The 17233-nt window shown below is 33.5% G+C and overlaps 1 protein-coding gene across 1 annotated transcript in view; it reads right to left on the bottom strand.

Annotated features, from left to right (window-relative positions):
- The window catches only part of GRIK2 (glutamate ionotropic receptor kainate type subunit 2), a 767698-nt gene that overhangs the window by 296515 nt on the left and 453950 nt on the right, over positions 1 to 17233 (bottom strand). The window contains exon 9 of the mRNA XM_044676594.1: positions 4794 to 4907. Coding sequence (XP_044532529.1) covers positions 4794 to 4907 — 114 coding nt within the window. The remainder of the gene's footprint in view (positions 1 to 4793; positions 4908 to 17233) is intronic.

The raw sequence follows: 17233 nt of genomic DNA, 5'->3' as shown, positions 1-17233 counted from the left end.
TAGCACTTTAGTTCTGAGCTTTTCTTAGTTTTAGACAAACAAGTATTATCTTAATTATCTATATGAGCGAAGTCTAAGTAAAAAGTAAAAAGGACTTCCCTAAATAAAAATAAACTATCCAGGTATTTATGAGAGAATATATCATGGAGTTCTAAAGTATATATTTCAACTTTGACATGACATTTTGGTTGTTTTTTTCTGTTTAAAGATGTTTAACTATTTAAAGATGTGCATAGAAAAGTAACTATTTAAAGATGGTACACAGAAAAGAAGTACATGAAATAGTTCTAAACTTCAGATAACTTGAAATCCTCTCCAGGAACAAGATTAACATATGACAAAAAGTTAGAAAACAGTATGACACAAGATACAATTAAATACCTTCTATATTGCCTGTAAGTACAGTTTAATAGTGGTGTCAAACTCAAATAGAAACAGGGACCTCTAAAACACATATAAAGATGCTTGCAGGTTACATACTGACTTAGAAAACTGCATATTACAATTACCTATATTCTATTGTATTTTTATTTTTTTAATTATTTCCCATAACATTTTAATATGATTTAGACCAATGATTCCCAAAGTGGGTGGTGCCACCACCCCCTGGTGGGTGCTGCAGCGATCCAAGGGGGTATTGATGGCCACAGGTGTATTTGGGGGTGGTGAATAACTGTAAGGGGGTGGTGATAATATGTGACAGGGGGCACTAAGTAATAGTTTTTTTCTGGAAAGGGGGCAGTAGGCCAAAAAAGTTTGAAACCACTAATTTAGACAGTACTTAAGTATGTTGCCAGATTTTTTCAACCACTCTACTGCAGGAGTTTAAAGGAGGATGCAATCAGTGTGAACTTGAGATATCAAGGATGTCTTTATGGAAAATAGACCTCCACAGAGTATTAAAAGAGATGAACAGAATGTGAAGGCATAGTAGAGAGAGTGCTGAGCCTGGAGTCAGAAAGACTCATTTCCTGAGTTTGATTGCAGCCTTGGACTCTTGTTAGCTATGTGACCCTGGACAATTCATTTAACTCCAATTTCCTCAGTTTTTCATCTGTAAGATGAGCTGGAAAAGAAAATGACAAACCTTTCTACTATCTTTCCCAAGAAACCCCTAAGTCTGCTCAGAAAGAATCAGACATGGAGAACATAAAGCATTTCAAGGTTAAGATGGCTGCAGAGTTGAAGCAGGGTACTTAAACTCTCCTAACCCACCTACACATGATAACTGAAAAGGACACAAAAACCAAATGCAGATGAATGAAGGGACCCCACAATAGGGCACAGCATTGAAGATACATGGGATTTGGGCATTTCCATGCTATAAGGGGGTGAAATGGCTCTCACTAAAACACCAGCTGATCAACCCCCCCCCCACACACACACACACAGTGCCAAAGCCAGCTCACAAAAGCACAAGAGTTAGGGCAAGTGTGGGACATTCACTAAGTTATTGGCAGCTACTTGGGACAATCAAGGACTTGCTCCTGAGAGTAGCAAGACTTAAGGCCCCAAAAGGCTAAAGAACACAGACTATGAATGCAGCCCTTGAGAATGGCCCTAGGGCAGAGGGGTGCTGGACTGTGGAAGCAGCAGGTTGAGACTCTTAAGGGAGCCTTGGGCAAAGGAGTAAGCAAGGGGACCACCAGGAGGCTTGACCCTGAGAACAGCTAGACTTGAGACCCCAGTTGCCTAACGAGTACAAACCTTGGGCGTGAGGATAAAGTTGAGAGGGGCGGGGCACATGGACAGGCAAATCAAAAATTAATTGGAAATTAAATAATATGATTCTTCAAATTCAGTTATTTAAAGAACAAATCATAGAAACAATAATTTCATTGAAGAGAATGACAATGATGAGATATCCTACCAAAATCTGTGGGATGCAGCTAAAGCAGCACTCGGGAGGAAATTTATATCTTTGAGAGCATATAATAACAAAATTAGGGAGGGCAAAGATCAATGAACTGGGCATGCAAATCAAAAAACTAGAAAGAGAACAAATTTAAAATCCCTAGTTAAAAACTAAATCAGAGATTATAAAAATTAGAGGAGAAATTAATAAAATTTAAAGTAAAAGAACTGTTGAATTAATAAATAAGACTAGAAACTGGTACTTTGAAAAAACAAATAAATTGACAAAGTACTTGTCAATCTAATTTAAAAAAGGAAAGAAGAAAACCAAATTAAAAGTATCAAAGATGAAAAGGGAGACCTCACCTCTAATGATGAGGAAATCAAGGCAATCATTAAAAACTATTTTGCCCAATTATATGGCAATAAATATAGCAATCTAAGCAATACGGATGAATATTTACAAAAATATAAATTGCCTAGATTAACAGTAGAAGAAATAGAATAGAGGGTTATTCATTATGATCAGGTGGGATTTATGCCAGGAATGCTTCAACATTAGGACAAACATTCACATAATTAATCACATCAACAAGCAAACCAACAAAAACCACATGATTATCTCAATAGATGCTGAAAAAACTTTTGACAAAATATAATACCCATTCGTTCTGAAAACACTAGAAAGTATAGGAATAGAAGGGCCTTTCCCAAAAATAATAAATGATATATATAACCATCAACAAACATCATCTGCAATGGGGATAAATTAGAAGCCTTCCCAATAAATCAGGAGTGAAACAAGGATGTCCATTGTCACCTCTATTATTTGAGATTGTACTAGAAACATTCATAGTAGCAATTAGAGAAGAAAAAGAAATTGAAGGTATCAAAATAGGCAAGGAGGAGACTAAGCTATCACTCTTTGCAGATGATATGATGGCCTACTTAAAAAATCCTAGAGAATCAACTAAAAAGTTAGTGGAAATAATCAATAACTTTAGCAAAGTTGCAGGATACAAAATAAATGCACAAAAATAATCAGTATTTCTATATATTTCCAACACGTCACAGCGGCAAGACTTAGAGAGAAATTCCATTTAAAATCACCCTAGACAATATAAAATACTTAGGAATCTATCTGCCCCAAACAAAAAGGAATTATATGAACACAACTATGAAATACTTTCCACACAATTAAAACTAAATCTAAATAATTGGAAAAACATTGATTGCTCATGGGTAGGATGAGCTAACATAATAAAAATGACCATCCTACCCAAATTAATTTACTTATTTAGTGCTATGCCTTTCAAACTACCAAAAAACCTTCTTTTTTAATGAAATTAGAAAATACTATAACAAAGTTCATTTGGAAGAACAAAGACCAAGAATATCAAGGGAAATAATGAAAAAAAAAATATCAAGGAAGGTGGCCTAGCAGTACCAGATCTTAAACTATACAATAAAGCAGTAGTCATCAAAACAATATGGTACTGGAGGAGAGACAGAAGGGAGTACCAGTGGAATATATTTAGGGTAAGCAACATTAAAATAAAAGAAAGAAAGGAAGAAAGAAAGAAAGGAAGAAAGAAAGAAAGAAAGAAAGAAAGAAAGAAAGAAAGAAAGAAAGGAGTCAGACATGACTGAAAATGTCTAACAAACAAGAAGAAAATGTGAAGAGTGAAGACATTATAGAGGGCAAAAAGTGAGCAAATGCATGGAGATAGAAATGACAGTGCTGTTGTAAAGTAATGGAAGATAAGATTGGCTAGATTATGTGCGGCCGGATCAAATAAAAATTTATAAGGCAGGCAGATGAATTTATATCTACTACTATAGGCAGTTCTCTGCTCCACCCCACCACTCCTCCCCTGAATGTTTCCAAGCATTGGAGTGAAATAAAAATAACACAATAATTTCCATCACTAATAATTCATAACTATTCAGCTGGTAAAAAGGTGTGCTTCCTGATCAAGTTTCTTCATTCCTAAACATGTATATTTTGTTATAACTATGTTGCTGGAATTCATTGCTATGACTAAAAAGACAAAAAAAAATTCATTCAATCTGGTTTGAATTATTAGCATAATTCAAATTTTCCAGGCATACAAATCTTTCTACTTGATGGCCGTTTGAACATTAATCCCAAGTTACTACTCATTGGTTTCTGAAAATGTAAAGACTTGAACTTGAAATGTAGACTTTCGAAGTAGGTAGAAACCTTAACAACTGATGTAGAGATGCTCCTTTATCTTAAAATAAAAATTCCTTTTCTGAATAGTAGTATAGGTACAAGTGATCACTATGGTATGAGCTCATTTAAAATGTATAATTATAAGAGAGGGTAAAAAACCTAATTTATCAATGTTAATTTAATTCTCTTCTTGCTGAAAATGTATTCTTGGAAAAAATTTTCATTTAACTTCAGTAGGGATGTTAGCAAAGAAAAAGCGCTTCTTCATGATGAAAACAATTAAACCAGATCAAAGTTAAAACAATTTTACTGGGAAAATATTGGGAAAAATGTGTTACTTACAATGAAATGAATTTGCAGGAAATGAAAGCAAAACTTAAGTTCATTTCCTGCTGTTCATTTTCCCTTTTTTGTACGTTTCTCATTTTGTACATTTTGACACTGAAAAGACTGCTATATTAACTCATTTTGTACAAACTTAAAGATTTCAGTTAACATATAAACCTAAATTATTAATCAACAGAGGCAGCCCACGAATTAAAGTAATTCACATCAATGAAGCCTAACAAAATAAAAGTCTGTGACTAAATTAACATCGGCTCATCTATTATACACTAATTGCTAAATAACTGTAAAATACATTGCATACTGTTCATTAGTGTCCCAATTAGAATATCTTTTTCCATCCAATTCTTACACACATCAATATTTCTCTAAAAGGAATGTGGATATAATTACTTACCAAAATGGTAGTAACAACCAAAGAGCGATTGGATAAAGAATCTGTAATGTTGGCAGGTTTTCCCTTTTGACTTTCCGTCATGTTCAGACCACTGGCTGGATCCCAGGTTCCAATCTATAAAACAGCATATGTACTTTATCAGTTGTCCATCAGGCACCTAGGAGAGAGTACTGTCAGAGAAAAGTTAAGTCTGCCAACACTTATTATTCACCTCTGCTACATTATCTGCTGTCGTTATATTAAAGTCTGCTTGTTTAAAGCATGATTCACTGCACTGTGAAGTGTGTCTGCTGAAGTGTGACATTAAAGAACAAAATGATCCCTTCAATGTCTACAGCCAGTATGAGTGCTTAAATTTCCATTCAAATTTTCATTCACCAAAATATACCACATTAGATGATACTTTAAGAGCTGGATAGGAACTCATTAATAGTATATATATATATCTTTTACAGTACCCGATATGTCCCAATCTCATTCTAGATATATCAAATGAGAAGATATGGGACAAAAAGAAAATACAGGGCAGAATATGACTATCTGTAGAATTAGGTTTTTTAAGGATCTTAGAATAACTTCCTTGTTTAACCTCCTAGATAAACAATATTTTGTCTCATTTTTAAAGGACCTTTGAGGAAAACAGTGCAAAATTTTATTTAATCAAATTCTATAGTAAGTAAATTCCTCCTTTTAACTACCTAATTCCACATGATATTTTAAGTTATTTTTCTTAGGGGTTTAGGTTAGGAGGCACATTCCACTCACTCTATATGCCTATCTTCTTTAGTTCCCTCCCCCCCCACCCAAGTTGCCTGTCTTCCAAATGTCTTTATTACTTTTGAGGGCACCACTGTCCTCCCAGTCATTTAGCCTTGCCACCTTGATATCATCCTTAACTCTTCACCTGGACTCACTTTACTTATCTAATCTATTACCAAACCTTGTTTCTCCTTTCACTATATTTTTTTTTGTACATATTATTCCGTCTCTATTCAAACACTTGCCACCTAGTACAATCACTCCTTATAGCATGTCCAGATTATTGTTGGTGTCACTGCCTCAAATGTTTCCCCATTGTAGACAATTTTCCACTCAGATTCTGAGAGGATCTTCCTCAGGTCTGACCAAGTTACTTTTCTACTCCATAAAACCTGATGGCTCCCTATTACCTGGTTTCTTAGCCTTCCCCCTCGCCCACAATTAATGTCTGTCATCTGAAACTATTTCCCTATAGTCTCAGATAGTTATTTGCATGTCTCCCCCATTAAAATATGAAATCTTTCCTGGAAGGATCATGCTTATGTATTTGGTATTTGTTTTTGTTTTGGGTGGTTGGTCTGGTTTTTTATTTCCTCAGTACTTGCTTAGCACAAGAGCTAGGCATGTAGATTCTCAAAAAAAATGCTTATTAATTGACTGGTATATCTGTCCAATTTGCAGATTAAGAACAATGAAAATATTCTTATGATCATTTAAAAGTAACAAAATAATGGCACTGTGCCAACCAGCATTATCAATTGAATGAGAGGAGTAAATATGACAGGGGAAGATTGAAAAAGCTTCTTCACCCATTCCCCCCACACCATTCTCCAAGCCTATTTGTTTGCTGCACAATTGCTTTGCTTGTTTTCCACAATGGAGATGAAAATAGTAATTCTTCTATGCAAAAGAAACCTTGATATACCTAAGAAAGTAGATGCATAGACTATGATCTCTCAGATTCCATTTTCATTTCAATGCTGTTAACTTGCAAATCTTCTTTTTCAGTTATGACTGAATCTTCATGAGCCCATTGGGGTTTTCTTGGCAAAGATATTAGAGTGGCCATTTCCTTCTCTGGCTCATTTTATAGATGGAGACACGATGCAAATAGAGTGAAGTGACTTGTCTGGGGTCACATAGCTAGTAAATGTCTGAAGCCAAAATTGTACTCAGGAAGATGAATCCTCCTGACTCCAGGAATGTCACTCTGTCCACTGAGCCACCTAACTTCAAATCTTCTTCATTAGCCTTAATCTTTCTTTCACATATCCCTTTCTCTCTTTGGACACTGCAACTTCCTTAGTTCAAGCCCCCATTGATTTATGCCTGGATTATCACTTTAGCCTACTGGCTTGTCAGCCTTCCACAAATCTTGCCCAGTTCCAGTCTGCCCTCCATTCAGCTGCCAAAGTGATCTTCCTACAGTGCCGGTCTGAATCTGCTACCTCCTATTTATTACTCCCTATCACTTAAAGGATAAAATCTGTTTGCAATTCAAAACCCTTCATAACATGCTATTCCTGCATCCTTTCCCATAATACTCAATCCCTCATGAACTGTGTAATCCAGAGACACTGAATTTCTTGCTGTTCCTCTTCTATCTGTGGGCATTTTCCCTGGCTGTCTTCTATGCTTAAAATGTTTTCCCCTTTCATCTCCATCTCCTGGCTATCCTGACTTCCTTAAAATCTCAGCTATTATTTCCAAATTATAGTTTAGATGGCTTGTTTGTACATAGTTGTTTGAATATGGTCTCCCCCACTCGACTGTGAGTTCCTAGAGAATAGGACCTGTCTGCTACCTTTCTTTGTGTTCCCACTGCTTAGCACAGTGCTTGGCACATAGCAGAAACTTAAGAGCTGTTTAGTGACTAACGGACTGGCTCTATTGCACTTCATTTTTAGTCACTGCCCTTCACAAGTCAATTTTCCTGATAACTTTTCTATTCCTTTCATAATTCCTTATACATCACTTTCCTAATCCATTTATTCACCTTATTACTTTCCCCTTAAGCTTATTTACTCTCTCTAAGCTCCAGGAATTGCTCTTTAGTTGCAGAATAAAGGAACACATATGGAGCTCCACCAAGAGTCTGATCAGGAAAACAGAATACTGATATTCTTATTTATGTTTGCTAAGATTAGTTTTTTTTTCTTTAAGCAACACCTTAATTTCCTTGTGAACACCATCAATTCTCAGTTCGTGATGATGCTATAACATTATACTTATACCTTCTCATGAGAGAAAAATTAAAGCTTTGTATCAAAAAAGACAAAATAAAAAAATTATTTTAAAAATTAGCTTATTCAGTGAAAAACTAACATCCAGATATGCTGTTTTCTGTGTTGTAAACTATACAAATTAGTTGATTAAAATTTCCTTTTAAAAACTAGTTATTTTGAGGTGCGTCATACAAAAATCTATTTAATATCATTTTTGTTATTATAGCCCTTCTTTTCTTCATTTCTAGACATTTATATTTGTAGTCCTCTGAATTTTAATACTATCATCCAAACTATTTGCTGGCTATGCTTTCCTATTATCATATTAGTGTCATCCAGAAATCTAATAATTATATTTTTGAAATTACTAGCCAGGGCTGCCAAGTAAGAAACTAAATATTACTTCAAAGTTGATATTAGCAGGTTACTTTCTGTGCACACAATATTTTGGTTATAATACGATCAGTCTTTCTCTCAACCAAGTAATTATGGACTTCTGTCACCAAGAATGAATTTCCTAAGAGAGATGCAGACAGATAAACAAAAAGATATAGGCAATGTATCATTTGGAATTATCATAAACCCCAGGAGACTACAACTCCCAGCACTTTCTCTGCTACAACTTCCCCTGACAACGCCCACATCAGAGAAAGGATAAAAGAGAAAGTTTGGTGCCCTTTTCTTTTTCTACCCTGGAGGGTTTGTCTGCCCTGGAGCCAGTAGGCTCTAGGATCCTGAGTTCTCTTTTGGAGCCTTTTTCCCTTTCTATCTATCTCCTAGTTTTTCCTAGACCTTCCCCTTTCTAATTTAAATAAAACCTACATATTCTAAACCCTAAAGTTGCTCTCTGATCTTTTATTTGAGCCCCTAAAGGGCTCTGGACAATTTCCCACCCTGGGGCTGGGAATGCTACCTTCTTTTCCCTTCCTCTACCTTCCTCTCTCCTTTCTCCCATTCCTCCAATCCTCCCACCTTCAACCCTTCACCCCCTCACAGCAAACAGACACACACACACACAAACACACACAAAGAGACAGAGACAGACAGGAGTACGTAGTAATATAAATCTATGTGACTGAAAGGTCTTCTCTTTTTTTCTACTTAATATTGGCTTTTCCCCCAGGATAAAGTACCTCTGAGTTTCCTAAGACCTTATGACAATCTTTTTCTTTGATGAAGTCTTTGCATGAAATTTAACATACAAATCTTGTGGGTAGACAATTTTTTTCTTATTCTATTTTATTACACCTACAAACTGTTTTCCTATTTTCCTCCTCACATTTTTATGTTAAATCTAATTGCTATACCTGTGTCCTTTACAAAGTAATAAATGATATGTCTTCACTATGCATTTGTATTTTTTTAATCTGGAATATTTATTCTGGTTTTTACATGAAAATTCTAATCTGTTCTCTGCACCAATCATAGATTAGTAAATAAGCTTCCAACCTCTGGTTTTGCTTATTGTAGGCTGACATATTGAGTTACTTTGTATATTAAATATTGAGGCTTAAAAACACAGCTTTTTCCACATCAAGCTAAAAAATTCCCATTATTTCCTTAATACAAACAATTTACCCTGTTTTTCAAGATCCTCTATAACTTAACTTTCCAGCTTGAGTTTCTTATAAATAAATATGTATGTATGCATATATAATACATATGTCTCATTTTCATTATTTGCATTTTCTTAGTACTGTGCTACATATCTCTGACATTTATTTTCCCTTAATAATAGTAATACTGTATTGTCCCTCTTAAGCTTTTAACAAACATTTAGTTGATAGGTCAGTTAATATTCTTTGCAAATGTCAACTTTCATTCTATTAATTTCCTTTGCTTTACAAACCATACCAATGACTACTATTTCATACTTTCTTTTTATCCTCATCCTTATACCTTTTAAATCCTGAATTCTGACCCATAATTCCTTTTTCAGAAAATTCACAAAGATAATAGCATCAGGATTAGAATTTGATAGCATGTCCCCTGCCTTCAGTGCCCATGTTCTTTCCAAGATAGCCCAGTGCCTCCCATTATTTTTGAAAAAAAGTAAAATAAAAATGTTTTTTTCTTATTTTACTTGAATTAGAAAAGCAATCTATTTTATTGATTTATCATAAAAAGTGCCAACTGTGAACAAAGATAAAAATTTTAAATAGTCCTAAGAAATTTTCTATCAATAAGAATAAGAATCTATTTAAATTTAAGAAACTATTCCAAAAGAAGTTCTAATATTTGGCATAATAGAACCCATCAAAAATCTACTTGGCACCTCATATTGACATTAACTAACAAAGCATCTACAGGGGACAAAATGCAGCTTTCTACCACTGATCAACCAAAAACAAAGCCCCCCCCCAAAAAAAAACCAACAGGCTCCTCTGATTATACATTGTTGTGACTGAATGTCAGACAAATGGATCTGCATTGAATGAGAAGTATCAACTGCATTCACTACAAAAATGCACGTGCGATGAAAATGAAAGCAACTATAATGTACATGTTTATGTCAAAAAAAAAAGCAGTCCCAGAACAATAAGTCAAATCAATCACAGAAAAAAATTGATCATTGTAATGCTTTCCTATAGGGAGTTGTCTATAATGATACAGAACATGAAATGGAAGTTTTGCTTGCTTTTGTCTATTAAAGTAGCTGCCATCTTAAGCATAAAATCATTTACTTGGAGTTGGATAGAAATTTAAAGGTCATGTAGTCTAATTCCTGCAGGAACTTGAAATCTCTCAACAAATAATACCTAGACTCTACTTGAAAACCATTAGTAATAAGGAACATGGGATTTCTCTTTTTTTTTCTTTAGAATATTTTCCATGGTTACATGATTTATGATTCCCTCCCTCTTCTCTTCCCCCTCCCAAAGGTGACAAGTAATTCCACTGGGTTATATACGTATCAATGTTCAAAACCCATTTCCATATTCATATTTACATTAGAGTGATCTTTTAACATCAAAACCCTGGTCATAGCCCTATTGCATTATGTGATCAATCATATGTTTTTCTTCTGTGTTTCTGCTCCCACAGTTCTTTCTCTGAATGTGGATAACATTCTTTCTTATAAGTTTCTCTGGATTGTCCTGGATCATTTCATTGCTGCTAGTAGAAAAGTCTATTATATTCAATTGTGCCATTATGTATCAGTCTCTGTGTATAATGTTCTCCTGGTTCTGCTCCTTTCGCTTTGCATCTATTCCTGGATGTCATTCCAGTTCACATGGAATTCCTCCAGTTCATCATTCCTTTCAGCACAATAATATTCAGGAACTTGGGATTTCTTAAGGCAGCTGGTTACACTTTTAGACAACCCACACTGTTAGGCAGTTGATCTCTATATTGAGTTAATATCCGCACAGACCTTATGGTAACAAATAAATAAGTCAAATCCTCCTTTCTATATGTTTGTAATAATGATAATCAGCTTATGGATTGGAATAAGGACTTGGAAAGACTGGAAGGAAGTTGTTTTTATAGACTGTTATTGTATTGTATTTGTTCCTTATATATACCTACTTAGATAAATGTTGCTCCCATGAGAATGTAAGCTCCTTCAACTCCAAGGGACTCATAATAAAAATTCCTATCCTGATTCATATCCATAGAAATAGAAGGAATTGACAGAGTCTGAATGCAGACAGAAGCATATGATTTTTTCATTTCATTTCCTCCATTAATTTTTCTCTAGTGTAAGCAACATGTGCCTTCTTTCATAAAATGAATATTGAAATATATATTGTATGATAATGCCTGTACAGGCTATATCATATTACCTGCCATCTTGGAGAGGGGGAAAGGATGGGAAGGAAAAATAGAACATGGATCACAAAATGTCAGAAAATGATTATTAAAAATTGTATCAACAGGTAATATGGAAAATAACTTTAATGAATAAATAATCATTGTCACTGTCTCTAAAGGAGCATGTTAAAAGGGGTGGGGATGGGGGAAGTTGAGTTCTTGTGGCCAAGAACTGGTTTGACCTCTTTGAATCCTCAGAGCTCTGAAGCACATAGTAAGTGCCAATAAATGCTTGTTGATCAATTGACTGCTTTAGTTGTAGAAACTGACAGTTCACTCTGCATTTATATTTCATTGACTATATTTGCCAAGTAGGTAGTTTTATAATAAATGTACACTTTTTAAGCAACATTGAAAACAGTCTAATTTATGAAGTACATAGAATTATTGAAATTTAGAACTGAAAAGGAGCCATAGTGCCATTTTAAAGCTAAGAAAACTGAGGTGGGAAGGTGTTAAAAGACTTGTTCAAAGCCCAAAGTCCCAGAACTACTTAATTCCAACACTGGAACTAGAATCCACAGCTGCAATTCTTATGGAGAGAAGAAACACAGTCACTTTTATACACCTGAAAAATGTTAATATGCTCTCAACCTTTACTAAAAGGGTTGTTATCTAATGTTTGATAAATTAATCTAGATAGTATTATCTATTTGGTCTGATTATCTGTCCTCACATAAACAATCTATCTTTACCATTAGGAAACTTCAAAAGATGAGGACCTATAGTCACAAAAATTGCAGTCTGATAACATTCTATTAAAGCCTATTTCTCCAAGAAAGGAAGTTAAGTGGAAGATTAACCTTGAAATCAAATCTGCTCCATTCAATTTGTGTTTAGCACAAATGTGATCATTTTAAAGCAGCCTTAGGTACTATAAAGGTTTCATGCTGCATATTCACTGAAGGTTGGAAAATAAATTCCCCTGGAGGCCAAAAGAAAATCCAGTGGACATTGACCAGACTATTTCATTTCTCTCCAATTACATTGAATATTAAAAGGCAACTTTTGAACAAAATTGTAGCTCTCAGACAAGAAAGATTGTGTGGTCTATAAAAGTAAACCAAAAAAAATTAATTTCATAACCTTTTTAGTGATGCCAAGAAGAGTTTCCTCAGGTCCCACTTATTACCCACTTTATCCTTTTCTTAAATAATCAAGGCTTGTCTAATTTCAGATTGAAAATCAAAAGACCAACATCTATCATTTCCTTGATGTAGAGAAACAAGGGAAAGTTACCATTGAAGGAAATTTCCTTGATAATTGTTGTCAATGGTAATAGGTGAGCCAATCTGAACACTATGTATTCAAAATCAAGAAAAAAATAGGTAAATTGGATTGGTTATTCATACATCATTCCAGAAATAATATCAGTTGGATATTACTATTTCAATAATTGCTAATGTCATTGATACTTTTAATTTCTCTTTTCCATAGAGGAAGTTCTTACAGGAAAAGTCAATAGTGCATGTTTCTATAGCTGTGATCAGTCATAGGGTAGTTAAATTATTTAAGCAATTTTATAACATAATCATAACTCTAGAATTTTTTTCTAAAGAACCTAAGGTAAATCGGTTTTCAAAAAAAGGTTTCTCCCCTTTCAAACTCTAACAGAAGCCACTGGGTCTTAATTATCTTTGGCTTTGGAGTATTAAAAACCTACTTAAAGATTTGATTTGAATTTAGAACAAGAAAGGTATTGATTTGTGGCATGATATTTTTTGCCTTTTGTGATAGAAATACATTCTTTGTTACTGAATATTCATATTCATATTTGAATCTGCTGTTTTCCTGATAATTAAATATGCAAATATAAAGACTTTTTACATGGCTTCAAATATTAATAAGAGAACTTCAAATCAATGTAGAAAAATTTAACTAGAGGTTTAAAATTTTATAAATGTTAATACTCCTGAGCTATTCCCTTTGTTATCCAGAGAAATAATTTAATGTAGTCTCTTAATCTTGATCATCACTTGAAAGTCATCTTTTCCAACTTTCAGTGTAAGCATCAAAATAAAACTGAATAAAAGGCCATATAAAAATGAATATCATTGATGCAATGTTAAATAAAATGCCTAAAACTTTTTAAAAACATGAAACACCAAAAAGAATAATGGACTTGGAGTCAAATGAGCAGACTTCAAAAGAATTCTACCTTTGTTCTGTTCAAGGAACTCAGTTCCTTCAAAAGTAAGAAAATGGGAGGTGAGCTAGATAGGGTTTAAGAGTCCATATAATATCTCATGTTTGCCTAACACTTTTATAATTGACTATTTCTCAGATTATGGAATCTAGTTGAATTGGAGGTCATTGAGTAATCATAAATGTTTCAGAAAGGTTTTATAGATGAACAATGGGACAAATTCAAAATTAATAGGAGATAAGACAAAGACATGTAAGAAACTATGTTTTCCTTTCTTAAGCTGCACCTTGCCTCAAAAGCTTATCCTTTAAAAAACTGATAAACATTTATAATTATATGCTGGCCAATGTATGTACTGTGATCTCACTGATATGTATATTCTCTACAGATGTCAAATTCACCTAGAAATGGAAATAATTAAACTATATATAGAATTCCTGTAAATCACTCATTGACTCAGAAAACCACTTATTAATGTTATTTTTGTCCTATTGTTTCTTTTTATTTTTGTTCTATTGTGGTTTTTCAAATTTATTTTGTGGAATATTTCCCAATTACATTTTAATTTGTTTTAAGTAGCATTCAGGAGTGTTGTGGTCCTCTCATATCCAGAGACTCATGCATCTTATAGCCATACTGTATAATATTGATGCTAACACTCTATAGTACATAATTGCCCATCCACCTAATAACTCTTGTCCATCTACTCAAATAAATTCATCACTCTACATCTATTCATTTTGGGGACTTTCCTTCCTTTCTCTTGACATCATGAGGCTGCCAATGCAGCTCAAAGCCTGTTCAGTTTAATCTTTGTTTTTATCACATAACAATTGTTTTTTTCTTTTTTCAGTAATACATTTCTTATAAAATTCACTTTGCTCCAGGTCTTCTACACATTTCTTTATTCATTAGGTGCTTTAATGTTAGTCTGTTTACATCTACCATGAGTTTCCACATTGCTGTCAGAGTGAAAATATTTTTTAAATTGTTTTAGCGATTATAGACTTCCATGATTAGAACTTGGGACCATGTAGTGTTCCTGGAAGAATGCTGAGTTTTTTGTTTTTGTTTTTGTTTTTGTTTTTTTTAAGAAGGGCTTTTCTTTCTGGGTTAAATTTGAGATAATTAAAGGAATATTGAAATTTACAAAAATTTACAAAAGCAGTTCCTCATATTTTCTTACTCTTTGATAAGTCTTAGATCACCTGAGTATCTCGAGAAAAAGAGACAGACAGATAGACAGAAACAGTGAGAAAGGGGAGACAGAGAGACAGAGATAGGCATGCACAAACTGATGTGCATAATATAATGCATTTAAACACATGTCATGATGATATGGGTGATAAATATTATTCATCTAGTTGGTTTTTCTTATCTGGATAGGAAATGTTTAGTAGTTGTGATTATGTTATGAAAGATTTTGCAGTGTTCCAAGGTTTCACATATAATGTCATGTACAAACACAAGTACTCTATACTAGATCTCTCCCTTGGTATGGGCAAACACCTTTTTAGAGCTTTCCCAACTATTGTATCCCTCAAATGCTTTCAATGATCAGAGGTTGGTTACTTGAGCAATATTATCTCTGTTATATTTTTCAAGATTTTTGAATGTAATCTTGATATATATATATATACACAAATATATATATATATATATATATATATAGTTGGAAAACACCTTATTGAATGAAAGGTTTTAGGATAGAATTTTGCTCTATTAAATTTTACAGTCAACAATAAACAATGAGATCTCATATCTCTATTATCTTTTAGTTAATTGTATGATGGGAATGGAAGGTTACTAGTGAAAGCTTGTAAGATGAAGCAGACATTCCATCTTTCTACTCTAAGCATTTTTCTCTGGCTGTCACATATGTATGGAATGTTATTCGTATTCATCTCTGCTTTCTGTCTTCCTTGGCTTTCTTGAAATTTTTAGGAGAAACCCCACCTTCTAGAGGAAGCCTTTACCAATTCTAGAGCCTTCCCTCTATTAATTATTTCATATTTATCCTGTATATATCTTGTTTGTACATATCTGTTTACTTATTGACTCCTTCATTAGATTGTGAGCTCCTTCTGGATGGAAAGAATGTCTTTTGCCCTTTTATGCATCCCTACCACTTAGCACAATAACCAGCGCATAATAGACAGATGATAATCACTAATTGACTGACTGACCCTACTTGTCTAATATTTCATCAAGGATGCACTTAATGAAAGTATAAATTATGCTCATAAAAATTATTTCTTGAAAGTTTATAAAGTTTTTTCAGCCTTTGCTTCCTAATAAAGCCCAATATTTTTTTTGATGCTTTTGTTGTCTCCTAATATATTGTGAAACAAACTTTCAATGTCCTCACAACTGTGTCCCCTCCAGAGGGGATTTCTTCTAATTTTTCTTGATCTAATCCAATTACTTTTTGTTCTCTTCAGTGACATTTCCATCTCCTCTATAAAGTGCACAGCAGACTGTGATGTTAGATCCTAAGTTCAATGGTTCTTCTTTCCTTGGTTATGAAAACGTTACAGTTGTAAAAATTTGGCAATATTTTTCTATTTTCTACTTACTCTTCTCATTGTATTCATTCTAATATGCCCTCAGGATAACTGTACTAATTTGAATCTCTCATAAAATTTTTAAAAATTGGTTTATTGTTCCACTTTTTTACATGTGAGATAATATAATCTCCCTTCTTCTATCTCTATGGGATGTTACAAATGACTTCATACTCTAACCCACAGTTTTCCTTGGTCACTATGTGCCTCTTTGCAAATGAGAAATGTTTCTTAAGATGCTTTTTAGCCTCTAGTGCTGTCCTTTTACAATTTACTTAATTTTATTAAATTCTATGAGATTACTAAATTAGTACAGTTTCAATGCTGTGTACAAGATTTTTAGTTCTCAATAAATTGCCAACATACAACAGATTGGAACTGATTTAATTACACATTTTGCTTTTTTCTAATTTATGTCCTTTCCTTTAATTTTACAGCAATTTTGATCATTGTTCTAAGAAGTCTACATATGGAAAGCATATTTAAGAATTATTGCCACATTGTTAATTATTTATTTTTCTCTTAGAAGAGAAATTTCTTTCATTTTGTGATATCATTCTGTTTGTATCTTAAATCTCCTAATTATTTTCAAAAGAAAATATTCATTATATGTAGGCAAAAGGCTTCTGTGTAATCAATAAATCTTTAGTCTCTCTCATTTTTTATTCTTCCTTCTTATTTTCCACATATCTTATGCCATCTTCATCTAAGTCTACCTAAAATTGAAATCATCAAATATTTAAGTGTACATTTATTTAACTTGAAAGGTTTTATTAAGTTCTTCTAGAATGTAGCTACCTTTTCATTTTCTGCTCCAGGTTTCGGTGCATATATTAAAATTATTTCCATAAAAATCTTATAAAACTATTTGTCATGAGCATTGATAGCACAAGACAACTCCCAAGCAAGTATATTTCTTGTTGCCCTTGG

Source organism: Gracilinanus agilis, chromosome 4 (genome assembly GCF_016433145.1).
Source record: "Gracilinanus agilis isolate LMUSP501 chromosome 4, AgileGrace, whole genome shotgun sequence".
Lineage (NCBI taxonomy): Eukaryota > Metazoa > Chordata > Mammalia > Didelphimorphia > Didelphidae > Gracilinanus > Gracilinanus agilis.
This window is presented reverse-complemented; position numbering and strand designations above follow the sequence as displayed.